Source organism: Pelobates fuscus, chromosome 3 (genome assembly GCF_036172605.1).
Source record: "Pelobates fuscus isolate aPelFus1 chromosome 3, aPelFus1.pri, whole genome shotgun sequence".
Lineage (NCBI taxonomy): Eukaryota > Metazoa > Chordata > Amphibia > Anura > Pelobatidae > Pelobates > Pelobates fuscus.
Window position 1 is genome coordinate 282,312,461 of NC_086319.1, and position 27,525 is coordinate 282,339,985.

The 27,525-nt window shown below is 45.1% G+C and overlaps 1 protein-coding gene across 2 annotated transcripts in view; it reads right to left on the bottom strand.

Moving 5' to 3' along the window:
* The window catches only part of SLC23A2 (solute carrier family 23 member 2), a 156,992-nt gene that overhangs the window by 57,399 nt on the left and 72,068 nt on the right, over positions 1–27,525 (bottom strand). For both annotated transcript variants that reach the window (XM_063448633.1, XM_063448634.1), the window contains 2 exons: positions 26,637–26,735; positions 1,538–1,654 (listed from right to left, as the gene is read on the bottom strand). In XM_063448633.1, coding sequence (XP_063304703.1) covers positions 1,538–1,654; positions 26,637–26,735 — 216 coding nt within the window. The remainder of the gene's footprint in view (positions 1–1,537; positions 1,655–26,636; positions 26,736–27,525) is intronic.

Consider the following 27,525-nt stretch of genomic DNA (forward strand, 5'->3'; position numbering starts at 1 on the left):
ACTCTGAGGTGGCACCTGTCACATCTACGTTTTTCTAAAACAGAATTTGTCGGTGGAAAAATATATTCTACATGGTTAAGCAATACTGGCAATCTCCAGCTTCGAAGAAGAACATCACTGCATCATTATCTTAAACTTTTCTTGTTCTTTGACTTCCTTATGAGGATGAACATAAAATAAGGTTATTACGTACATTACTCCAACTAGCTACACAATACACACACAAATATCCCCTGTATGTGTGAGGATCAAAGATTAGTCTATGAAACCTTTATAAAGCACACAGGTGGTCATTGATATTTAATCATACCGTACCTTGAACTTGCGGATTAATAATTAGCAAGATTTCAATTTTGCGGTGACTGATGTCATGTATCACCTGGCAAAGAATCACTTATTTTGTAGATCTAGCCTCCCACTCCCTCCATAGGCATGCAGGGAAACGAATTATGGAAAGATATGACATTATATCAAGCAGTCAGAGTACAGGTATTGTGATTATTTAACAAGTGGTGAAAAGGAAAAAGTACCGATTGTCAATACAACATTAGAAAGTCACTCTATTTTAACTATCCAAACACTGCATTTATTTCCTTTTTAGTTATGTAAAATGTGCCTCATTTACACTTTTTTTTCAGGCAGCAGCAAATCTAGCCTGCATCTATGTGACCAGACTGATTTTTGAATGCCTTACTTTTCATGGCCAAGAAAGGGGTTAAACAGGTTTGTATTTAATCTGTTTAAATGTAAAATATATACATATATATACATACATATATATATATATATATATATATATATATATACACAGACTCTGGCACTCAATCCCCCAAAAATCTAAACATACAAAAATTTACCCGGGTGCCTCCAGGCCGATAAATAAGAAGGTTGAGACAGGAGCACTCACTTGGATTTTCAATAGTGTATTCAAAGCATCAAACACAAATCTACATCAACGTTTCGACCCTTCAGGGTCTTTATCAGGGTCGAAACGTTGATGCAGATTTGTGTTTGATGCTTTGAATACACTATTGAAAATCCAAGTGAGTGCTCCTGTCTCAACCTTTATATATATATATAACATTGCCTGACATTTTATTTGCTTAATATTTAAAGCATATATTTAAAGCATTGCCAGCTCAAACAATTCATTGCTAACTAATGGTACTGTAATTGCATATCGTTTTCCATGGGGCTCACAAAGCCAAACTAATCAGGATGTAATGTGCACTTGGTTGGCTGGAAGTTTAAATGGGTGATGGAACATCTTGAAAACGTCATTATCAAAATCTGGATACCGAAGTTTACCATTGCCTTCCCATATCAACATGACAAGCAGATCAAATACCGACACGGACCATCCTTTATGTTCAATGTCCTTAGAGTAAACTGAACAGCAAGACATTCAACACTGCTCCAGGATGAATAATATGGTGAGCTTAGACAATGTTAAGAAGAAAGTGCAAATAGCGGTGACACAAAGCAGTATAGGACAGCAACTAATATTTCTTTTATATCTCCAGGGAGCTTTACTTACCTGTAACCCCAGGAAAATGCACAGGTACCAGGGAGGAACATCCTCCACTGTGTAAATCATATCCATCCGCTGACGTTCAAAGCTTCCAGTGCTATCCAGTGTCTCTGCCAGAGAGCTCTGCATGGAATATGGGAAGAGAATAGAGTAAATGAAGATGCACAGTACAAACATCCATCTAGATTGCCCTGTCAAATCATGGAAACCAATGGAAAGATCTAAATGTGGAACAATCCTAAGATTTTACTTATAAGCTTATTGGTTTCCATGACATCTGCACCACTTTTAGAACTTCGCACAACTTTTGAGTTGGTGTCACTTTTATAAATATACCATAGTTTGTCTCAAAGGTTAGTCTGTAGTAATTTGTGAAAACTGGAACATTGTTATACTATTTTTAACCTAACATACCCATCCTGGTAAACTACGCATCTTCCTCTTAAAATGTGACTCTATTGCCTGAACTAATCTGTCTGCTTATGGAAGGCTCGTGGTGTTAACAGACCTTGTATGACAAGATTAAGGAATTCCTTCCTGATAAAGATTCTCTGCTATCTGCGTAAAAGGGATTCATAACAGTCTCGTCTTTTGGCCTAAAAGACACCGTGATGCAGGCTTAATGAAATTAGAAAATAAAAAAATAAAATACAGTTTACTTGCATGTTTTAAAAGTATGCCAATTATAACTGTATTTATTTTCCGAAATTCTAAAAACATTTCAATTGTATACAACATAGATTGTTTTACAGAACCCCTCTCCCCAGCTTGTTTAACTAAAATGTAAAATTTTTGCCTTGAATGTAGAATTTCTCAACAGAGCAATGGGTTCTGGGGCTGGTGTTTTACCCATGGCAAGTGACCTTAAATTTAGCATCATGATTGAAAGATTGAATAAAACAATGAATTTAAAGTGGCTGTCACCTCAAACCTTTCTCCTATTGTTTCCTCTTCTCTTCCTGTCTCATAATTTGTTCTTTTCTTAATTTCTAATGTATTTATCTTTAAAACATGAGACAGAGTAGGCCATGGTTCGTCAACCTGGTCCCTACCGCCCACTAGTGGGCGTTTCAGGATTCCAGGTGGGCGGTAGGGATTTCCAGGTTGATAGTGCAGGCGGGTGCGAGCGGGCGGTACCCGTGCGACTGGGTACTGCTGTGACCATTTGCGGCTCCGGCCCGCGCGGTAAACCGCCGGGGCCGCCTTCCAAAGTGTCCATCGGGTGGCCCATGCTGTCAGGGCCACCCGATGGATGCGGATTGTAAGGGGGCCCGGTCTGCGCTAGGCGCTTTAACAGCGTGACCGGGCCCCCTGCGACGACATCACAGAGCTGGGAGGAAGTGATTCCCCGGTCACTCCTCCCAGCTAAAACTGAGAGCCGCGCGGGAGGAAGCAGAGGGAGTCAGAGTGGGAACTCTGACTCCCATCCACCTGAGCCACCACTGGACCCCAGGGAAAGTCACCCTCCTGCACCTTAAAGGTAGGAAACAGGAGGGTGACTTAAATATAATGTGCGTGTTTGTTTGTGTGTGTGTGTCTTTGTATGTATGTCTTGTGTGTGTGTCTGTCTGAGTGTGTCTTGTGTGTCTGTCTGTATGTGTCTTTGTATGTATGTCTTGTGTGTGTGTCTGTCTGTATATATGTGTGTCTTGTCTTTGTATGTATGTGTCATTGTATGTGTGTCTTGTGTGTCTGCATGTGTGTGTGTCTATGTATGTCTTATATGTGTGTGTCTGTTTGTATGTGTGCCTGTCTGTTTGTATGTGTCGTGTGTGTGTGTGTGTGTGTATGTATGTGTGTCTTGTGTGTCTGTGTGTGTGTATGTGTGCCTGTCTGTGTCTGTATGTGTCCTATGTGTGTGTGCCGTATGTGTGTCTGTATGTGTGTCTTGTGTGTCTGTATGTGTGTCTTGTGTGTGTGTGCATGTCTGTGTGTCTGTTTGTATGTGTGCCTGTCTGTTTGTATGTATGTGTCGTGTGTGTGTGTGTGTATGTGTGCCTGTCTGTGTCTTTGTGTGTGTATGTATGTGTGTCTTGTGTGTCTGTATGTGTGTCTTGTATGTGTGTATTGTATGTGTGCCTGTCTGTTATAGTGGACTGTAGTAAGTGGGCTACCTAGCTCAGCCTTCCTACTGGGCATTGCTATAAGGAAGGTTAAAAAAAAAAAGGGGGGGGGGAAAAAGGTGTGGAGGGGAATTGAGGAGGGAGAGGAGATGAGCCGACGCACAAATGAGAAATCATATTATGCGCAAACAGAGAAGTCGTCTGAATATCACTGAAAGAGACCTTCGTTTGTTCCTTACGAAAATCGAACCAGATACCGTATATACTCGAGTATAAGCCGAGTTTTTCAGCCCATTTTTTGGGCTGAAAAACCCCAACTCGGCTTATACTCGAGTCAGAGTCTGTATTATGGCAATTTGCATTGCCATAATACAGACTGGAGGGAGAGGGGGGCTGGCAGAGCTGTACTTACCTTTCCTGCAGCTCCTGTCAGCTCTCTCCTCCTCCGCGCCGTCCGTTCAGCACCTCGGTCAGCTCCCAGTGTAAGTCTCGCGAGAGCCGCGGCTCTCGCGAGATTTACACTGGGAGCTGACAGAAGAGCAGAACGGACGGCGCAGAGGAGGAGAGAGCTGACAGGAGCTGCAGGACAGGTAAGTACAGCTCTGCCAGCCCCCCTCTCCCCCCCACTGAACTGCCACTGGACCACCAGGGAAGGAGAGCCCCCCTCCCTGCCATATATCAAGCAGGGAGGGGGGACGAAAAAAAATAATAATAATAAAATAAGAAATAAAATAATAAAAAAAAAATTAATAAAATAAAAAAAGGGGTATAAGGACCACTATGGGATGGGGGGGGGGGGGTATAAGGACCACTATGGGAGGGAGGGGGTGGGTTAAGGACCACTATGGGAGGGAGGGGGGTATAAGGACCGCTATGGGAGGGAGGGGGGGTATAAGGACCACTATGGGAGGGAGGGGGGGGGGGTAAGGACCACTATGGGAGGGAGGGGGGGGGGTAAGGACCACTATGGGAGGGAGGGGGGGGATAAGGACCACTATGGGAGGGAGGGGGGGTATAAGGACCACTATGGGAGGGAGGGGGGGTATAAGGACCACTATGGGAGGGAGGGGGGTATAAGGACCGCTATGGGAGGGAGGGGGGGATAAGGACCACTATGGGAGGGAGGGGGGGATAAGGACCACTATGGGAGGGAGGGAGGGGGGATAAGGACCACTATTGGAGGGAGGGGGGTATAAGGACCACTATGGGAGGGAGGGGGGGTATAAGGACCACTATGGGAGGGAGGGGGGGTATAAGGACCACTATGGGAGGGGGTGGGATAAGGACCACTATGGGAGGGAGGGGGGGTATAAGGACCATTATGGGAGGGAGGGGGGGGGGGTATATGGACCACTATGGGAGGAATGGGGGGGGATAAGGAACACTATGGGAGGGAGAAGGGGGATAAGGACCACTATGAGAGGGAGGGGGTGGGATAAGGACCACTATGGGAGGGGAGGGGGAAGTAAGGACCACTAGGGGAGGGTAAGGACCACTAGGGGAGGGGTGAGTCAGGACCACTGGGGGGGGAGTGAAGGAACACGGGGGTGGGGAGGTAAGGACCACTGAGGGAGGAGGAGGGGAAGTCAGGACATATGGGGGGGGGGAGGGGGCGGCAACATTTTTTTTGCCTACGGCGGCAAATATCCTTGCACCGGCCCTGCACACACTGCATTCATGCACACACACACTGCATTCATGCACACACACACTGCATTCATGCACACACACTGCACTCATACACACACTGCACTCATACACACACACATACGCACACACTGCATTCATTATACACACACTGTAAATAAATATTCAATTAATATATTTTTTTTAGGATCTAATTTTATTTAGAAATTTACCAGTAGCTGCTGCATTTCCCACCCTAGTCTTATACTCGAGTCAATAAGTTTTCCCAGTTTTTTGGGATAAAATTAGGGGCCTCGGCTTATATTCGGGTCGGCTTATACTCGAGTATATACGGTATCAAATATTTAGTCTCGCAGCATCAACCTCAAGGATCTCATTAATCACTAGTAAAGGTAATTTCAATTTACTTTATTGTTTTCTCATTAAACTTTATAAAGTTAAAAACCTTACAAACCTGCATTAAGTAGAAATAAAAAGATAAATGTACGTACATTTTTTTTTAATTTTTTTTTTTTTAAAACACCCTCCTTTCTTAAAAATATTCTGCATTTGCGCGAAAACTGGTGGGCGGTAAGGACATTTTTTCAACCAAAAAGATGCATTAGTGGGCGGTAGGTAGAAAAAGGTTGACTACCATGAGTAGGCATTACTTTGTCTTGTGTATTTTTGCAATCTTGACAAAGGGTGGAGCTTAACTCCTTAGTGACTGACCGTTTTTCAATTTTCTTACCATTAAGGACCAGGGCTCTTTTAACATTTCTGCGAGGTTTGTGTTTAGCTGTAATTTTCCTCTTACTCATTCACTATACCCACACATATTATATACCATTTTTCTCGCCATCAAATGGTCTTTCTAAAGATATCATTATTTTCATCATATCATAATTTACAAAAAAAAAAAAAAAATCTACAACCGCCAAAAAACACATATGATAAATAGTTTCTTAATTTTGTCCTGAGTTATGAAATACCCAATGTTAACATGTTCTTGGCAAGTTCTAGGGCAATAAGTACAAGTAGCACTTTGCTAGTTCCAAACCATTTTTTTTTTCATAATTAACAAAAGTTACATTGTAACACTGATATCGGTCACGAATCCCGGAATTACCCTTCACATGTATATATATTTTTTTTAAAGAAGACAATCTAAGGTATTAAACTTGGGGAATTTTTGACTATTTTCATGCAATCATTTAATCACCAATCTTAATACACAACTGAGGGGTATGGTTACATAGCCTTGCATTCGTGTATACATCAGTGCCAGTGTGTGTATTTCTGAGTGTATCTGGCTTTGTCTACCTGTGTGTGACAGGGTTTGCATTGAGTGTTGCACAGTTGGAGGACAGGATTGTAAGGGTTTATGTGGTAGGGTGAGTGTGGCAGGGTGAAGGGGGTGAGTGGGACAGACTGATAAAGGACGAGTATGACAGGGTTGGGGGGTGAGTGTGACAGTGCAAGAGAAGGAGAGTCTGACAGGATTGGGGGGGGTTAATGTTATAGGGTAAGTGTGTCAAAGCAAGGGCAGGTGAGTTTGGTATAGTTGGAGTGGATGAGAGTGACAGGATTAGGAGGGGTTATGTAAGTTTGGCTGGGTGTAGGGGGTGACAGTGTGTGGGGACTGAAAGTGTTTGTGAATGGTAATAGTGTATGTGTAGGGGTTGACAATGTGTGTAGGGGGTGTCAGTGCATGTGGTAATGTCATGATAGGGTATGGATGGGCAATGACAAGGTGTGCAGAGGTAGGCTGTGACAACGCGTGTGTGTGTGTGTGTGTGTGTGCTGGGGGCTGTGTCAAGGGGTGTGTGTGTGGGAAGGCTGTGATAGGGTGGGTGTCGGGTGACAGGGTGTGGTGGGGCTGTGACATAGCAGTGGGAGCTGTGAGAGGGTGGGGGCTGTGAGAGGGCAGTGGTGGTAGGAGTGGTGTTTGACAGGGAAGTTGGCTGTGAAAGGGTAGGAGATGGCAGACTGTGACAGGGTAGGGGTGGTGGGGCGGCTGTGACAGGGTTGGGGTGGTAGGGGGGCTGGGGCAAAGGGCGATGGGGGCTGGAGCAGGTGGTGGTAGGAGGGCAGTGACAGGGTAGGGGTTGGTAGGGGGGCAGAGGTTGGTAAGGTGGCTGTGGCAGGGGGTCTGTGACATGACAGGGGTGGTAGGAGGGCAAAGGGTGACTGGGGTAGAGGGTGGTAGGAGGGCAGAGACAGTGTAGGGGGGCAGAAGGTGGCTAGGGTGGTAGGGGTCCTGTGACAGAGCAGGGGGTGGTAGGAGGGCAGTGACAGAGTAGGGGATGGTAGGGGGCAGAGGGTGGTAAGGTGGCTGTGGCAAGGGGTGGTTGGGGCAGAGGGTGGTAAGGTGGCTGTGGCAGGGGGTGGTAGGGGGCAGAGGGTGGTAGGAGGGCAGTGGGTGGTATAGTGGCAGAGGGTGGTAAGGTGGATTGGGCAGGTGGTGGTAGGAGGGCAGTGATAGGGTAGGTGGGCAGAGGGTGGTAAAGTGGCTGTGGCAAGGGGTGGTAAGGTGGCAGAGGGTGGTAAGGTGGCTGGGGCAGGGAGTGGTAGGGGCAGAGGGTGGTAAGGTGGCTGTGGCAGAGGGTGGTAGGAGGGCAGTGATAGGGTAGGTGGGCAGAGGGTGGTAAGGTGGCAGAGGGTGGTATGGTGACTGTGGCAGGGGGTGGTAGGGGGCAGAGGGTGGTAGGAGGGCAGTGGGTGGTATGGTGGCAGAGGGTGGTAAGGTGGATTGGGCAGGTGGTGGTAGGTGGCAGAGGGTGGTAGGAGGGCAGTGATAGGGTAGGTGGGCAGAGGGTGGTAAAGTGGCTGTGGCAAGGGGTGGTAAGGTGGCAGAGGGTGGTAAGGTGGCTGGGGCAGGGAGTGGTAGGGGGCAGAGGGTGGTAAGGTGGCTGGGGCAGAGTGTGGTAGGAGGGCAGTATTAGGGTAGGTGGGCAGAGGGTGGTAAGGTGGCAGAGGGTGGTATGGTGGCTGTGGCAGAGGGTGGTAGGAGGGCAGTGATGGGGTAGGTGGGCAGGGGATGGTAAGGTGGCTGTGGCAAGGGGTGGTAGGGGGCAAAGGGTGGTAGGAGGGCAGTGATAGGGTAGGTGGGCAGGGGATGGTAAGGTGGCTGTGGCAAGGGGTGGTAGGGGGCAAAGGGTGGTAGGAGGGCAGTGATAGGGTAGGTGGGCAGAGGGTGGTAAGGTGGCTGTGGCAAGGGGTGGTAGGGGGCAGAGGGTGGTAGGAGGGCAGTGATGGGGTAGGTGGGCAGGGGATGGTAAGGTGGCTGTGGCAAGGGGTGGTAGGGGGCAAAGGGTGGTAGGAGGGCAGTGATAGGGTAGGTGGGCAGAGGGTGGTAAGGTGGCTGTGGCAAGGGGTGGTAGGGGCAGAGGGTGGTATGGTGGCTGTGGCAGAGGGTGGTAGGGGGCAGAGGGTGGTAAGGTGGCTGTGGCAGAGGGCAGAGGGTGGTAAGGTGGTAGGGGGCAGAGGTTGGTAAGGGGCAGAGGGTGGTAATGGCAGAGGGTGGTAAGGTGGCTGTGGCAAGGGGTGGTAGGGGCAGAGGGTGGTAAGGTGGCTGTGGCAAGGGGTGGTAGGGGGCAGAGGGTGGTAAGGTGGCTGTGGCAGGGGGCAGAGGGTGGTAAGGTGGTAGGGGGCAGAGGTTGGTAAGGGGCAGAGGGTGGTAGAGGCAGAGGGTTGTAAGGGGACAGAGGGTGGTAAGGGGCAGAGGGTGGTAAGGGGGCAGAGGGTGGTAAGGGGGCAGAGGGTGGTAAGGTGGCTGTGGCAAGGGGTGGTAGGGGGCAGAGGGTGGTAAGGTGGCTGTGGCAGGGGGCGGTAAGGTGGTAGGGGGCAGAGGTTGGTAATGGCAGAGGGTGGTAAGGGGGCAGAGGGTGGTAAGGGGCAGAGGGTGGTAAGGTGGCTGTGGCAAGGGGTGGTAGGGGGCAGAGGGTGGTAAGGTGGCTGTGGCAGGGGGCAGAGGGTGGTAGGAGGGCAGTGATAGGGTAGGTGGGCAGATGGTGGTAAGGTGGCTGTGGCAAGGGATGGTAAGGTGGCAGAGGGTGGTAAGGTGGTAGGGTGGCTGTGCAGGGGTCACAAATACCTTGATAATAAATGTATTCCCTGGTGGTCCGGTGGGTACGCTGTATCCCGATTCCCTGGTGGTCTGGTGGGCTCCCTTCATGGTCTGCAGCTCCGCCGGGTGCAGAGCTGCAGACCACGTGGTTAGTCTAGTCTCGCGATCGCAGCCAATCAGAGCGTTGCCGTGGTAACCCGCGGCAACGCTCTGACTGGCTAAGATCGCGAGACCCCCTCAGTCTGCAGCTCTGCACTCGGCGGAGCTGCAGACAGGCTGGCTCTCTCCCGGGCAGGCATAGGAGGGGCCTCGCACCCGGCGGCATTAAGGGCAAGCCGCCGGTCCCCCTCCTGTGTCGGGTCCTCGGTCCCTGACCGAGGATCCGACATGTCACTGCCCTATGGCGATTTAGGCGGCCGTGAGGCCCCCATCAGTGCGAGGCCCCCATCTTCTGAGTACAGTGATACCACCTATGCATAGGCTTGTTGGGTTGTTTGTGGGGGGTGCAATGCCAAACTTCTGACATATGTTTTTCAAATTTGACATATCTTCTTTGCCCATCTTCTTTTGGGGGGCCTTTTTACATAGCCCAATATATTTTCTTGCCATGAACGTGCATATATTTGAAAAGTTGACACTCCAAGGTATTTGGAGTGTTTTGATGCCTTTGATGCAACCATTTTAGCCCCCAAAAATTGGAGAAAATGTGTGGTGGTAATTTTTCATTTTCACACACATTGTTTTTTTTACTGTGATTTAGGAGAGCATGTTGTTGGTTATTGCAAGAAAACACTTCAGGTTGTTTTCTGCAAGGCCTCCTGAGTACACCCATGCCCCCCATGCATAGATTGAACTTGATCAAAAATAGTCTGGCACAGTAAATGTAAATAAAAAAAACTCAGGAACAGTAAACGTAACCAAAAAAACAAAACAAAAAATTAACGGCATATGAAAAATTAAAATAAAAAAAATGGACCAGTGTGTGGTATCGCTTGAAGCAGTCCCCAATGCAGAGTCCAGGCTGTCCAGGGCAATCAGGACAGTAAAAGACGATGTCCTTTCTCTGCCCCCTCTTAAAACAGACTCTGTATCTTCTTTGAGGATTCTGCTTTGCCGCAGTAGAGGGGAGATTTTAAAAATAAAGTGGGTAGCCCCAACTCTGCTCTCTCCCATCACCGCCCAGGGAGCAGGTACATCTTGTTACAAAATCTCGGAAATGATCTGGAGCTGAAACTGTAGTAAAGTCAGTTTCATTCTGGGGTTTGCTTTTTTACACAAGAAAAAAGCATTGTGGGTTGCAATCTGCATTAAGTAAATTGCAACCTTTTTGTAACAGGCCCTTGTCTTCTGTATAATTAGGTAGGGCTGCAGCATCTGATCTGCCAGGTCAACACCACACATATGCCGGTTATAGACCTTGATGCACACTGGCTTCCTTGTGCTTTCAGCTCTGCCACGTACAGAGACCTCCACAGTCCTCGCAGTGCGGATGGTGGTAAGAAGGTACACATCCTTCTTGTCTCTGTACTTAACTGCCAACAGCTCCTCTTGGTGCAGTGGTGAGGTCTCCCCCCTTCATAGCCGGGTTCATGCAAGTTATTCTGGGAAACCTGCACGGTTCTTTTTGATTGTACCGCGAGCTACTGTATCAAAACAATACAGTAAGCTTGAACAAAGGGACACTTGTATGAAAATTGTCTGTATACAAGTGGTACCCTTTGTTTATTATGGAGAATATCAGGTCACAGACAATCTTGCCACTGGATACCATATGTTCTGGGCAACCTGGAGGGTCAAGGTGGCCATCCTTTTCCTCGTACACCCGAAGGCCTAAATATACCCAGTCTCAATCTCCAAGAGATTATACACTTTACCTGGAGTGCTTGGAAGGAATATACTGCTTGAATCCCAGCTTTCCCTTATATTTCATCAGGGATTCACCACGCATATATTCCTTCCCGATGTATAAACCTCTGCAAACCTGGCAGCGAAGTGGGTAATCAGGAGGCGGATTTTATACGTTCAAACTAGAGATGCTCCCTAGGGGGGCACAGGCGGTTGTCGCTGAAATGTAGAATAATTTCATACCTCTTCCTTGACATACACTGGGAGTTAATGGGGGTAGAGCAGATGGGGCTACTGCTCCAGAAGATGGGCTTCTTTATGATGGCCATCAGCATAGTCAAAGCCCATATTTTTTTTAAAATTCTGGCCCATCGATGGGGGCCTATTGCTGCTTTGTCAAAAAAGAATCAGGCTATGCAGCACGGAACTGACGGGCATATAAATTAGTTTGGGCAACAATGTTCCCCAATACATTATCGCCCAGAAACACCTCCATAAAATCTTGGGGGCTAAATCCTGCGACATCCACATTGAGTCCAGTATTTGCAGTAAAGGGTGGGATATTTGGCCTCTGGCGATGAGGCGCTACCCACTCAGCAGCACTGCCAGCTGGAGCAGCACATCTCCTTCTGGCAGGTGGACTAGCAGGCACAGATGAATCATAACTATATACATCACTAGCAGCAGACACTGTATCTAGTGATGTATCCGAGCACCTAGCAGGGTCAAAATCAGGGTCAGAATCAGACATAGACGCATCAGACTAACACAAGGATGGCATACGCCTCCTCAGCGCTATACGACCTCTGTGACATAATCACAATCTCTTTATTTAGTGATCTGTCACCAAAAACAAAAAAAACAAATAAACCCCTAAAAAAATGCACCGACAGCAAAAAGTGCTGCTGCGCAAGAGCCAGTGTTTATAGTGATCACTGGCAAGATAGGGGTTAATAGCTCTGAAAAGAGCTTTTGGGTCTCACAATTTTATAAATCTCTTTCTAAAACGCTCTACCTAAAACACCAGTAAAGAGAGGGAGATCCATACTGATTAGAGTCAATATTTACTAAAATGGACTTGATCAGACAAATGGGGATCATAGTTAGACAAATTGTTATATGGGCAAGTTCTGATTGGATGTCCCTAGCCTGTATGATAGGGAATGTTTGTGTGTATAAGCCTAACATCCACGGGTATTAATTTCAAAAATAAACACAGGTATGTCTGAAAGGATTTTGAGTTCTCAAAGGGTAAAACCTACATGTATACTGCTAAGGTTTTTATTTTTTTCTTCCGATTTTAAAATTATTCACAAAGTATAATAAGGTCTTCATCATATGCAGTTTTTGTCCCAGGGGCACTGAAAGGCTCTACTACAAAAATTAGCTTCTGTTGAGGAAACCAATTTTTTTTTTTTTTTTTTTTTTTTATTGTACCTGGTGACAGATGACCTCATCCGCATCATCCATCATTTGAGAAAAACATAGTTTTAAATTCATGTTGTGACTAGCAATATATATTATAGAGGGAGACAGACACTGTAGATGAATCGAAAATCAACAAGGACATCAAAAAGGGCCAAAGGTGTCTGCCAAGAAATATGGAGAAACAAGAACTAACGAAGGCTTCGAAAAGCAACCTTATGGAGAAGAAATTGCATCTACATTTTCTTTATAAGTACTTGTATGTATAGGAGATATGGTACATTTATGGAAAGCAAATTTACAGAAGATTAGCTTTACACAGATCTGTTGCAAAAACAGTTAAACATTTCATATCGTATCAGAGTACACAACAACTGCAAAGTTTGCAAATGATGTAGAAAGCAAGAGTTATGGTGATGAGAGTTCTAACATGCCCACAGTATAGTGAGTATAGAATCAACTATTAGAACATTTAAAAGGCTTTGTGATTTTAGAAAAAATATTATGCAACATGCAAACTAAGAACCCTGTATAGCCATTAAAGTGCAAAGTCATTAGCTTTGATTTTGATATGAAACCATTACCGATGAAATATCGATGAAGAGGAACAGTCAATTCTCAGGATTTTTAATATTAGGTTTATTGAAAAGCCTCCTATTTTTAGACATGGTCATGGAGCAAGGAATCTGTGCAGCATTTCGGATAGAAATGCTCCACATTCAAACAAGACCTCTGCAATTTTGGGAACACCTAAGCACATGTGATTTAGGCAGCCCAGAACTTTTCCTGGCTGCTCAATGGTAATTCTGCACAAAAGTTATGTCTGAGCACACACATGCACTTAGCATGTGAGAACAATCCTATCAAGTGCTTCTTAATGAGAGGCTTTTCATTGGCCCACTGAAAGGGTGCAGTGACGACAGGTGGTGCATGAACACAATGAGGCAAACTTTGCTAAGCGAGTCTATTCTTGTTTAACCAATTTTTAAATGTATTATTTATTTCACTATAAGGGGGAGCCAAGTGAATTATGCCAACTAGGGCAATCTAAACAAAAATAAAATTCAAAAAATACTTAAGTGTTCTAGTAACCCTAAAAAAATATGTATTTGTCATGTGTGAAAAATAATCTTAATCTTAGAAATCCACACCTTTTTAATCCTACATCTGAACATTTCCATTTAAGATCCTTGTCAATCATGCTTGGTCAGGTGCGACAATATCTGGGGGGGGGGGGAGGGCAAGATACAGACAGCTTTTATTGTGTTAGTGTTTAAACTTGTGTATGTGTGTCTATATGTGTGTATTGTATCTGTGTGCGTGTAAGCAACTGAGTGTACCAAGAGATGTGTTAAGCGATGGAATTGGAAAGGAGTCATCAAATTATTTGTGGGCTTGGGGGGCGGAGCCTAGCCGCCGAGCCGACCAGACGTGCTGTAAAGCAGCTCCCACAAGAATCAACGAAATCGGGGATATAAACCCCGTTAACGGACACGTTCTGGACCCTGAGTGCACCCACCGAAATAGGATTTCCATGGGGCGTCGAATGAAGCAACAAACAAGCCGCAAATCGCCCGGAAACCCGAAATCTGTTTATGAGGCCTACCTGTGCCGGAGCCAGGGAGAGACGGCCGCTCTCCTGGATGGTAATGCCAGGTATCGACCCTTTCAAGCACTCCTCATTATTCCGCCCCCCCCCCCTGGACCGGTGGGGGTTATCCCGGTCCGCACTGTGCTCCAAAGGCACACAGCTAAGCAGACTGCACAAACATGATACGGGCATACTATCCAGCAGGCCCTTAAAGAGACCAACTAAAATGGCGGACGACACATTCATCCACGTGTTGAGGGTGAAGAAGCTACCGACTGCACTCCTGAAGCGCCCAGAGGCGATACAGTCCCACTCCTGGGACTCACCATGGAGGAGACATCAGGCAGCCCGACCCAAAACGCCTCCACCACTGACGTACGGCGAACGGAACCGTGAGTGCCGGGGACAGAGGGGACTACCCCCGGGTGCAAAACCAGCTTACTTACCCACCCATGCGCAACCCTACCCACTCGGGCGGCAGGCCATGGGGCGTAGAGCCCACGAGCATCATCCACAATGGCGGAAGAAAAAGACCCGCTCTTCCGTCTCTCCCACAAGTGGAGTAAACCCGGACCCCAGAGGCAACCGAGTTTGTGGCAAGAAGATGCAGGCCTGCACTTCAGCCTGGGGCTGGGGGGACACCCTCTCTGACACATGCCTGGCAGCGAACCACAACAGCCCAGAAACGGACACACACCGCCTGCACAGAACCGGCATCGGGTAACGGAGAACCGGATGGGGACCGCATGTAAACGCTGGTAATTCCACGAGGTCCACGACACCGTCTCTGCCAAGTTTCCCCTACCCAGCGGTGTTTCTCAGGCCCAGTATGGCAAATAGCTGGACTTCATATTCCAACCGTGCAACACTGGGGCACCTGCTTGCCATAACGCAGAGAACTTAATGTAGTATACTCACAGGTTTTTTGTTTCTTTTCTTTTTCATTTTTCTGCCTATATTGTGGACTTTATGTATATCTTAAGCACTACAATGTTCACCCTGCATGGATAATGGTACCAGGCTATATTGTTTATATTCTTTAACTTTACATTATTCTAACTGACATCACGTTTCCCAAGCCTGCATTGTTAAAATTAGGCGGCATTCCTGTATATCGCCCAGCTGACAGCCATAGCATACATATAAATGACCTTATATGATACTAAGCCTACCTACGCTTCAACAAACGTGTACTTAATATCGCAGCGCTACAGCTTGTAACTAACCGTAATCTTGTGTATATATACTGGAAGTGTTTGTGTAAAGCCTATAATTTCATGCATAGCTCAAGCAAACTGTTAATGTTGTTAATGTTACGTTAGATGAAACATGGTTCTCCCAGCTATAACTATAGCTTAACCCTTATGGCCTCTAGGTAGACGAAAGTGGCTAGCCTGTGTACTACCCTACCCCAAATCTGTATGAGCAACCTGACAGTTAAGAGAGACCTGCCTGCAGAGGTCTAGGCGTAACTCGTAGTTCATATCGTGCTCACTCACTCTGCCACTAAACCTAAACGTGAACATGAACATGCTATGTATAGGCCTTAATAATGTACATCTTAATGCCATAATAACATGTATCCTATGAGGTCAGTACTGTTACTCGTCTTCTGCTTGCATATGTCCTGAATTCTCTGTTTTTTTAAATGGTGAGCTTACTACTTACCCATGTGTCACCAGATGCCTGTCTATCATGATTTAGTGAGTTACCATCCGGACCTTAAGGTCCTTAGCTTGTATTGCCAGACGAAAGTTTAACGATAAAAAATTAAAATATGAGGCATCGCACTTCTGGAAATGTAAACTAAAGTTTGCGTATTGTTATACAAACCCTATACTGTAAATCACTCAACGTTTCCCCCAACTTCTCTTCTGTACCCCATCTTACATGCCTCTAATAAAAGAAAGATTGACAAAAAAAAAAAAAAAAAAATTATTTGTGGGCTTAAGCCCAGGGTGTTTGATCTTAGCCATGCCCCTTGTTCAGCATAGAAAAAAAAAAGATGAAGATGAAGGGAAAAATAAAACAATCTTTCTATTTCTCCTCCTCGATTGCAACATATGCCCTGGTTTACTCCTTTCCTGGGCTGAATTATGATGTAATTTCTAAATCTTTAATATGAAAGTAAAAGAAAATAACATACCCGTATATATAGATATATATTATAAAAAGGCTAAACAGGTTAAGATTATTTTTAAATAATTTATTCAATTATGTAAAATGCCTGTTTTTATTATTATGATTGGGATTGGGGGCAGGGGGAAACTGCTTACACTTTCATAATACATCATTCATGTTAATTCTCTGACAGACATTGATAATTAAGCATTGCTACTTCAGGGGCATTATTTATACACGAAATCCACTTCACTAAGCTAAAGTTATTTTGGTGCCTAGAGTGTCCCTTTAAATAGAAAGAAAATTCTTCTGATTTATATAGGATAATTAACTAGGCAACAAAATCTTATGTTCAGGTAAAAACAGCAAGTATTTTTCTTCTTCATTTTTACTAGTCTTATATGAATGCATGATCAAAGGCCAAGTGTAAATTTCCATATACGTCAAAAAAATAAATTTTTCATATCAATTTACATCTATGGGCCTCTAGCAACTTTCAATATCTGGCCTAGATTTTGGCAAGTGCAAGTGAGAGCCATGAGCATAACTCCCCAAATAGAAAATAAAGAAAATAACACTCCAGCTCACATCATCTGAACTGCAAGGGCTCTCAACCAGAGTATCATCCTTGGTAGGAATTACTACATTTTGATTTTTGTCATGTATTTCAGGGCAGAAGGAAGGCAAATGTTTGGTATTATTTTGTATGAACATTTGTAGGAGCACTGCTAGTAGGCATCATCTGACAGTAGGGGCAAAAATTAAGGTCCAGAGTGCCTGTTAGGGTTAGTTGCTTCATATTAGAAATATAGTAGTAAGAATAATGAAACATCTTCTCTATGCTCGACCTATAGAAATTGTTATATTCATCAGTATACACAGTTTTCTTTTGGTTTAAAGAGACACTATAGTCACTCCGTTTACTTAATGTAACCGCTTAAATGTAGTTGTTCTGGTGTCTGCTGCCTGTCCCTGCAGGCATTTTAATTTCATTATTTTTCCCAAAGAAAAGGCAGTGCTTACATACCGCCTAAAAACACTTCTAGCGGCAGTCACTCAGACGGCCGCTAGAGAGGTTTCCTGGGTCAGTGCTGCACGTTCGGCATCTCCACGCTCTGCATGGAGACACTAAAAGGGTAAGGGGCGGGAGGGGGGCAGACATGACATAAACAGCTATTTTAAACGTTCAGTGTCAGGAATAAAGGTGGGGACAAATCTTCACACGGTCTTTTTTTTTTGTACAATCAGCAAAGACATTAACTAATATGATTACACTAATTAATAAATGAAAAACTTTAAGCTCAGCTCTGAAGTGGTTTGAATTCATATCCAGTAATCACTGCCAGAGGTGTCAAATTTGCAGACTATGGCAAAAGGAATTAATACTCTCAGGATGCCTGTCAGCCTGCTGGGTTTTAAGAAGAGATAGCATGTGTCTTGGTTGCACAATGACATAGCAAGCAGCACAGATAACTAGGTAACAGTGAACTCTATATAGAATTCATATATAAAATATGTAAACCTCATGGATGAATGAATATTTTAATCATTAACCTTCTTGGCAGGTCATATCAGTGTATCAGCGGCGTAGCGTGGGGAGGGGCACAGGGACGGTTGTAGTAGTAATAATACAAATAAATAAATTTAATAATAATAATAATACATTTTTAAAATAGTGTGCCCTCCCCCTCACATAGAACATGACTGGGCAGAAACGTTGCCAAGTTACATTTTACAGTATTTTACTTTCGGATTACAGCCATACAGTCTTCGTGTAATCCTTATCTGTAAATTACATATGCCTGTGAATAGTGTGATTTCCCGTTTGAAGATACCGCTGGCATCTTCAAATGGAAAATCACACTAATAATAGGCATCATTATTAAATGGTATCATACTGGTACACCGGTAAGACACCTGGTTAGCCTCGCTCATCCTTCCCTACCTGCCTCGTGACACTAATAGTTGTGTAATATTTAAAATCAACCTTGTGCCTCAAGCAATGTGTATAGGTGTGAGATGGATTTTAAAAATTAAAAATTACGCAATGCAACTCGGATATGTGTGGCAGGTAGCAAAGGAAGGGGCCTGTTAAGGGAATCTGGGAGTGCCAACAGTCCATGGTTTAGGGGTGTAACACTTGCCTTGGGTGCTGGCAACCCACACTACGCCACTGTGTCATATAGTAACATGTTAAATGTATGCTTGTTTGTTAGTTATGTTTCATAGCACACACAACAATACAGTCTCATTTAAGAGATTAAACACTTCAGCTTTAGGGCAATGTGTTTAAAATGGGTTACCTGGAGGCGGAGCTAGCAGCGGAGCAGAGCGGTCGCACTCACCAGGAGCTCCCCGCCAGAAACGGCAAAATAACCTAACGGGAGATCTCATACAGCCACCCGGGCTCAACCACCCATACCCAACACGGGGAATAACCATGGGTCGGAAAAATAAGAAATCCAGGGCCGATCGGGACCCCGCCACCCACGACATCGGGGAACTTCTCCGGCGCTCGCAGAAGTCCGCATGGGACAAGATGGCGGCTGGAGAGGACGGCTATTCATACTCATTGGACGTTTTCTCCATATATCCCACAGAAGTTATGACACCTGCTCCACCACCCAAACTGAAGCCCTCACATACCCCTGCAGAGGAACCAGTCACTGTCTCCCTACTTAAGAGCATGATGGCAGAGCTCAGAACCAACATAGCGGCCGACATGGCCTGCATAAAAGAAGCAGTGGAGGGGGTCACCTCCAGAGTTGCGAGGCTGGAGATCTCAACTTGCACCCATGATGCAAGGATAGCATCCCTAGAACAAGCATTGGATGAAATGCAAAAACAACAAAGAGTCTCCAACGAACGGATTAACATGCTGGAAGACCAACGACGACGATATAACATGAAGCTCAGAGGCATCCCGGATTCGACAGGCCAGACGGACCTGCCGCACTTCATTAGGCGCCTGCTGGCCGACCTATTACCTCCCAAACAGGCGAAAGCTATGCGCCTAGACGGGATGTTCCGCCTACCTAAGCCCGCAACGGCACCAACCACAGCACATACAGACCTGATCCTCCGCTTTCAAACCCTGCAAGATAAGGCCCAGCTGCTAGCAGCCGCACAAGGGAAAAAACCCCTGACATTCGAGGGTGCCACGATATCCCTCTTCCAGGACCTTACCAAAAGCTCCTTGGAGTGGCGCAAGACCCTACAACCACTTTTACAACATCTCAGAAATAAGAACGTCCAGTACAAATGGGGGACACCGAACATGCTCACCTTCACGTACCAGGATAGAACTTACCGAGCCCGGAGCTACTCGGAACTGGACGCACACCTGCACACAGCAGGCCTGCTGCTTCCCCCTGGAAGAGGGAGCTCAGACCTCGCCCGATTGGATGCAGCCGCTGTCGCTGACTTCATTCCAGGGGCGCCCGCCCGACCACCGCACCAACGAAAGACAACCTGAGGACCAATGAAGCGGGGAGGGCCCCCGTTATACAACCCCTGGGACTGCTGACACCGCACTCCCGAGAGAAAGGCCTCCAGCCCATGTTGCTCCCGCTCTGTTCCTATACGAACTCTTATCCTGTTAACCTCCGAGTTCCTCCCAAGTTGCATGTTACTAGATACTATCAGTCCGTACAGGTCCCCCTGGCCTCACCTCCACACACCCGAGACAGCCACACAGCGATAACCACTACACCTCCTTACCGGGGAACACTAACACTCACGACCAGAGGCGCTCCAAATGGTGCCTGCTCCTGACTCGCACCCTTAACCGATATCAGCAGACACAGCCACTGACATACACATGGGGATAGGGGGAGAACCCCAGGGGAGGGTCATGGACCAGTTCAGGGTGCACCCTGCCAGTGACAGTCCCCACTCTCGCACACGGGGGACAGAACGGACGAACACACTAAGGATACCCGTAGGACCCCTTCACACACACACCACAGTTCGCCTCTATAGCTGGTCCCCATGCAGACCTACTACACGCTACACATGCCCAGATACGAACACATAGAAGGCACACTCATAGACCCCCTAGGATTTGGACATGTCAGGAATACTGATAGACAACACGACTATACTTTTAATACATAAAATGTGCTAGGCTTACTTAAGCCACTGCAATGTTGATGCTTGTTGCTATGTGTGTCTGCATAAGCTGTTGTGGCAATGTGGACAATTATGTTGAATCTGCACAATAAAATAAAGAATTAAAGAATTAAAAAAAAAAAAAAAAATGGGTTACCTGGAGAGCAGTTGTAATGTCTTCTCAAATTAATGCCCTTGTAGTACCAGTAAAACAAGTTGGTGACATCACAACATTTTAGGTTAGTCATTTTCATTTATAAGGAAATGCAGAAAATAATTTTTTTTTAGGCTTTAGGTTAGCAAAGTTCTGGTTCAAACTGATCTGGTTGACCTCTTGCATATCCTTTCCTGGCACTGGCCTGTTGTCACACCATGAAGAATCTAGATTGAGTCTACAAGGCTTACTACCAGGCCAGTACAAAAAAGCAAATTTTGCGTGGCAAATTTCAATTTAGTTTTACAAAGTCTTTTGACTAAAAAGCCATTTTAGTTTAGTTGTATTTTAGTCATCTGAATGGTTTTAGTATAGTCTAGTTTTAGTCGAGTAAATCTCTAGTAGATTTTTATTTAAATTCTTTATTTTTGCGGTGCATATTTGGACAGTTAAACAGAAACCTAACTTTTCACAAGTGTGATTAGACATATTAACAGTATATTACATGTGTTGTGAGTAACGTGCACCATTTTGTATTATAATTAAAGGACCACTATAGGCACCCAGACCACTTCAGCTCAATGAAGTAGTATGGTTGCCAGGGCCCTCTAGTTTGAACTCTGCAGCTGAAAACATAGCAGTTTCAGCGAAACTGCTATGTTTACATTGAGGGTTAATCCAGCCTCTAGTGGTTGTCTCCTTGACAGCCACTAGAGGCCGCTTCCGTGATTCTCAGTGTGAAAATCGCATTCTACTCACGCTGGACGTCCACAGAAAGCAATGAGTAATGCTTTCCTATGTGCGGTTTGAATGCGCGCGCCTCTTGCCGCAAATGCGCATTCGGCTTCACTCAGGAACGGACGTCGGCAGGGGGAGGAGAGGGGAGAGGGTTGATGTTCCAGGAGGGATAAGCCAAATGGCAAATGAATTAGGTAAACTAGAAAAATGGTCAGAGTTGTGGCAACTGACATTTAATGTGGATAAGTGCAAGATTATGCATCTTGGACATAAAAACCCAAGGATATATGACAGAGTCCTAACCTCAACATCTGAGGAAAGAAATTTAGGGTTGATTATTTCTGATGACTTAAAGGTAGGCCGACAATGTAATAGAGCAACAGGAAATGCTAGCAGAATGCTTGTTTTATAGGGAGAGGCATTAGCAGTAAAAAGAGGGAAGTGCTCATTCCATTGTAAAGAACACTGGTGAGATCTCACTTGGAGTATTGTACACAGTACTGGAGACCGTATCTTCAGAAGGATATTGATACTTTAGAGAGAGTTCAGAGAAGGGCTACTAAACTGGTTCATGGATTGCAGAATAAAACTTACAAGGAAAGGTTAAAGGAACTTAACATGTATAGCTTGGTGGAAAAACAAGACCCCCCTGATATGATGGACACATTTAAATACATAAAAGGAATCAACACCGTAAAGGAGGAGACTAGGGGCGGGAACTGACAGCCGAGCTAACCAGACGTGCATGCAGAGAACTCTGGCAAAAAAGCAGCATTGTATTGGCAAATATATACCACAAACGCAACTAAAGTAGCCCAACTTGGCAACACAGCAGTGCTGAACCGAGTGGAGACCCGTGGACACACGCCTGGTGAAATTCTGGAAAGAATACTCCACACTCTTAAAATGAGGTCTAACATGGAAAGCGGCCTAGTGGCTGGGAGAGGCGGCCGATCTCCCGCCTTGGGGACTGCAAACAGCAGCAGCTCTCCTGGCAACCCGTTATCCCGGTCCCCACTGAGGAAACTTACAGGTTTACACCCTGAAATCTCTCGTCAGGAACAAAGACCGCATGTCGAGTGCAAGATGGAGGCCAAGCACCCACCCCTGCAATTGCAAGAAATCCTAGAGACATGGGCAAGGAGAGAGCGATTTGAAGCTCAGTTTCACCGCATTTGCTGGGACTTCTAGAGGCGCATAGAGCATAACACCACCCACCAAGTTATATCTACCACACGGGGAACGAGAGCTGAAGCGGCGGCCTCCTCTTAGCCCAAAGCGCACACAGAAAAGCGACAGTCTCGCTGACAGGCCCACCGGCAGACCCCCCAAACACCGAAACGCACAGCGGTAAAACTCCACCCAACATGCAAGTCGCCACCTCGCAGCTACATCCCTGCACAGCACTCACGGGGGAGCAGACTCCAAGCTGGCATACTGCTCAGTCGCAGAACTCATTTATGGCGCACTCATTCACGGGCACCGAGATGGCCTTGAGGCCTGGCACCAGCTACTGGACTCTGTGGCGGAGAGGTCGGGGAAGTATACGACCACACAGGCACTTGGGATTGGCGGTGCGCTCACCTACAGGAAGATGGACTCAGGTTTCCCGGGTTTGGCAGGCTGCCATTAGTGGGCATTGGTTAAGCCGCCTCAGGCTATGGTTACAGGCCATTTAATGCACAGCTTACCCATAATAATCTGTTTGCCTGACCCATTACCCAGAGATACCCACTGAAACCGGCAAGAAGCCTTTAAGCCAGCCAACCTAAATAAACGTATTATATAACATGTTACTTAGCACTGTTTGTCTCATGAGGGCTATCCCTGTTTGCTGTAAACTTAGGTATCCAGCGGCTACCAAGCGTCAGACCTACTCTAGTTTGTTCATTTATTTACTTATTTTATTTAATAATCTTCATGTCCGATGTTTCTTATTTTTGAACCTCCTGCCTTGTCTCTCATGCAGACATGTATGTCCAAGCATTTACTATACTGCAGCAATCTATTGCAACGTAACCTTAACCCCTTAAGGACACATGACATGTGTGACACGTCATGATCCCCTTTTATTCCAGAAGTTTGGTCCTTAAGGGGTTAATCCACATACATACTAAACTGCATAGCAGTAACTCATCACTTATGTTAAGCCTGTTTCTATTGATCTTTTTTTATATTTAAAAATGTGCATACACTCATGCCAATGCTAAGCCTGTATGAATCTATATGTACGTGGTTGTGGCGTTTGACAATAACATGTACCTACCTCCACACACAAAAAAAAAAAAAGGGTAAAGGAGGAGACTATATTTAAAAGAAGAACAACTACCACAACCAGAGGACATAGTCTTAAATTAGAGGGACAAAGGTTTAAAAATAATATCAGGAAGTATTACTTTACTGAGAGGGTAGTGGATGCATGGAATAGCCTTCCAGCTGAAGTGATAGAGGTTAACACAGTAAAGGAGTTTAAGCATGCATGGGATAGGCATAAGGCTATCCTAACTATAAGATAAGGCCAGGGACTAATAAAAGTATTTCGAAAATTGGGCAGACTAGATGGACCGAATGGTTCTTATCTGCAGTCTAGATCTCTATATCTATATCTCATTTCCTCTCCTTCCTCCCCTATTTGTCTTACCCACCACAGTTAATTTTGGCGGCAATTTTTAATTTCGTTTTAGTCATGGTCTTTTGACTAAAAAGTATTTTTTGTTTTAGTCGACTAAATCTCAAACATTTTAGTCAACTAAAATTGTTAGTTGACAAAATTTAAAAGTGGTGGAAAACAATAATTCCTCCATCAACAGTAATATAAATTATAGACATCACCATGTTAATTTATCATACATATTTCCTGAAATGGGAATATAATAAAAGCCCAAAGGAGTAGCAACTGGAGCTCTAGATATTTCTTACCATTCATGTACAGAATGTCTTAGAACTCTATATACCTCATGAAATGTTTCTCATCTACACAACATGCAACATCTTCACAATATGTTCACAAACAGATTTCTTTGGGCAAAAAAAAGGCCGTTCTTATATGTTGGTGTGTTTTTCTTTTTAATCAGGGCTTCCGAATGCAGAAGAATATAGTTCCCTTAGCTGACTTGCCTGGAGCATTCCTGCAGTTTAAAAGGTTCCGTACCCCTTAAGGACCAAACTTCTGGAATAAAAGGGAATCATGACATCACACATGTCATGTGTCCTTAAGGGGTTAAAGGACCACTAAAGGCATGCAGTCCACTTCATGTTAATGAGATAACCTGGGTGCAGTGGCCCTTTTAGTTTTAAACGTGCAATTTAAAATGTTGCAGTTTAGTAGAATCAGCAATGTTTCCATTGCAGGATTAAAGACATCTTTAGTGGTTATCTGACGCTTCCTCTGTGAGAACAAAGTCAGAGTTGGTTTTCAATCATGTGGCTTCTAGAGACCAACTGATTGTGGCTATAGTGTTCTTTTGAGGACTTCCTAATTCTGTTCCAATGTTTATAATTGATAAAACTGTTACCTTTGAGAGGTAACCATTAATTCTAGGTTGAGAGAACTGTTCAATACAATAGCTCTGAATTATTAGAATGACCAGCAGCATAAGTGAAAAAGAATGAAAACAAATAAATAAAATAGTTAAAGGGACACTCCAGGCACCCAGACCACTTCTGCTCATTGGAGTGGTCTGGGTGCCAACTCCCACTACTCCTAACCCTGTAAGTGTAATTATTGCCGTTTTTTAAAAACTGCAATAATTACCTTGCAGGGTTAACTCCACCGCTAGTGGCTGTCTACTAGACAACCACTAGAGGTCTCTTCCTGGTCCATAGCACAGGAAACCTGTGCTAGAGCGTCGCTGGACGCCCTCACGCTGTATGAGGACCTCCAGCGTCGCTCAAATCCCCATAGGAAAGCATTTAAAATAGTTTCAATGCTTTCCTATGGGGAGACCTAATGCGCATGCGCGGAATTGCCGCGCATGCGCATTAGGTCTCCTCGGCCGGTGGGCGGGATCAGTCTCGCCCGCCGGCCGACGGAGCCAGTAGGAAGAGCGGCGCAGAGGAGGAGACAGCGGCGAGGGACATCGCCGCTGCCTCAGGTAAGTGACTGAAGGGGTTTTCACCCCTTCAGTAACTGGGGATTGGTGGGTGGGAGGGAGAGGGACCCTCCAGTGCCAAGAAAACGGATCGTTTTCCTGGCACTGGAGTTTCCCTTTAAATTAACTTTTAAGAGTACACCAATATGGCATTGGTAAAACTTAATGGACCACACTAAGTGCTAGCCTACAAGGTAGTCATCAGACTAGTGGAGAGAACGCCTTTTAGGGAAGAAAACATTCATAGTGATTGGGACATCAATTATTTAGTATTTTAAATAAAGCAGGAATATTGCAATTGCTGTATGGCTATGCTTTTTTATTATTAAAGCTGTATGTCCCTCTTTAGCATTAATAAAACACTGAAAGGAAAATATTTTTAAGGGACTCACAATTTTTTTATATTTTTTTTTATTCTTTATTTTTCGACCGTTTTACTTGGTCTTGTGACTTTCATTGTGGATGTGGATGTCTGTCATCAAATGGTGTTCACTGGAAAGCATTGGGTTCCGTATATTCCAATAAAAAGCATTTCATCCACAAAGTTGGGCGGTGTCTGAATCTTCAAGGGCCGCAAATCGGCGTTCATATGTCCGGTTTTGCGGTTATTGCTCTTAAACAGCTCGTTGGAGTAAGTCCGTCCGCTGTGCGCCCTACTCTGAGGCCTTCTCTAGCGTTTCGAGCCAGTCAGGCAATGTAGATCTCCGCGGCAACATCAGCCTGGAGAGTTCTCTGTAGATCTGCCAGAAGCTCACGCAGCACTGACGTAATCACCGGTGAGGAGTCGGTACCCATCAAGGTCTTCGACGGTCATGCAGGTAAACTCTTTTCGGCCTCCTCATATGAGAAGTTATCAGATGGGTCTGAGCAGCCCCCAGAGAAGGCCATCTTGGGCCCAGTCACCGCGTGCGCCTGCCTCCACATATCTTTGATACTGAGCCCCAAGGTAGGCTTAGGTAGTACCGATTAGGGAGACCGTCAGGACTCTTTATTTTCATGGCGCTTGTAAGGTCAAGGAGCTTGTAAAGCAATGTTTTCAACGCAAAATGCCAGAGCATCGGGTTTGTGCGACCGTTCGCTTCGGTTGTCGAGCTCCTTCACAGGTGATTTTTTTAAATCAAGGTGTAATCGTTATTCATTAGCTAAGCACGATGAGCCTCTGAAGACTGCGTTTCAGTGTGGCCCTTTCTAGCCACCCCACATTAATCTAGCAATGCCCAGAAGCCTAAATAAAATGTTAATAACCCAAACAAACTAAGATATCCCACATACCTTCTCTGCAATACCACCTTCCGTGGTATAAATGGCCATGAGTTCTGTATCTTCAGTGTCCTGATCCCCACTTGATGCAGCTCCTCCATTTATGACCACCTGAAAAATAAAGGTTGTATTTTAGCCCAAAATACATTCTGTTCTTAAGCTTCACTAAATAGAAACCTCACTTTTGTACCATTTTAACAGCTTGTATTAGCTCTGCATGATGGTTTAATCACACGAAACCTGTATTTGGAAGGGAAAGGTAGTTCAAAGGTTTCAATAAACCCAATTTAAATAATTTTGATCATGCCGTCCTGCTATTAGAAGGAGATAAGATTCACACACCCAGATGCAAAGAATTCTACCCTTGTGTGAACTGTTGTAATTTTTTTTTTACTAGGTTTACAATGTTACGACATCTATCTTTATGTAATAAATTGCCTGGATTACCTTCTAGTTATTCATCCAGGATGTTCGAAACCATTGCCTTCCAATAAAATATTATCAGATATGAAAGGAAAAGAAGGCATTCATTGTTCATTGTACACTTTCTAATCATTATCTGTGCAACAGGTCACTTTTGAACTGTTCACTTTTATCAAGTTTTGAACTGTAAGAGTTCAGTCTGTTGCATAATTGCATAGCACAAAAAACGGCATTCTGGCAAAACTTTTCTGCTAAATGGTATAAAATGTATTGTTCAAAAAGGAAGATATTTGTAAAAGGCAAAAAAAATTCACTTGGTACTGAAAACTATTTTTCTTTAAAGGGACACTATAGTCACAAAAACATTAGCTTAATAAAGCAGTTTTGGTGTATATATCATGACCCTGCAGTCTCACTGCTCAATTATCTGCCATGTATGACTTCAATCATTTTGTATATGCAGCCCTAGGCACAATTC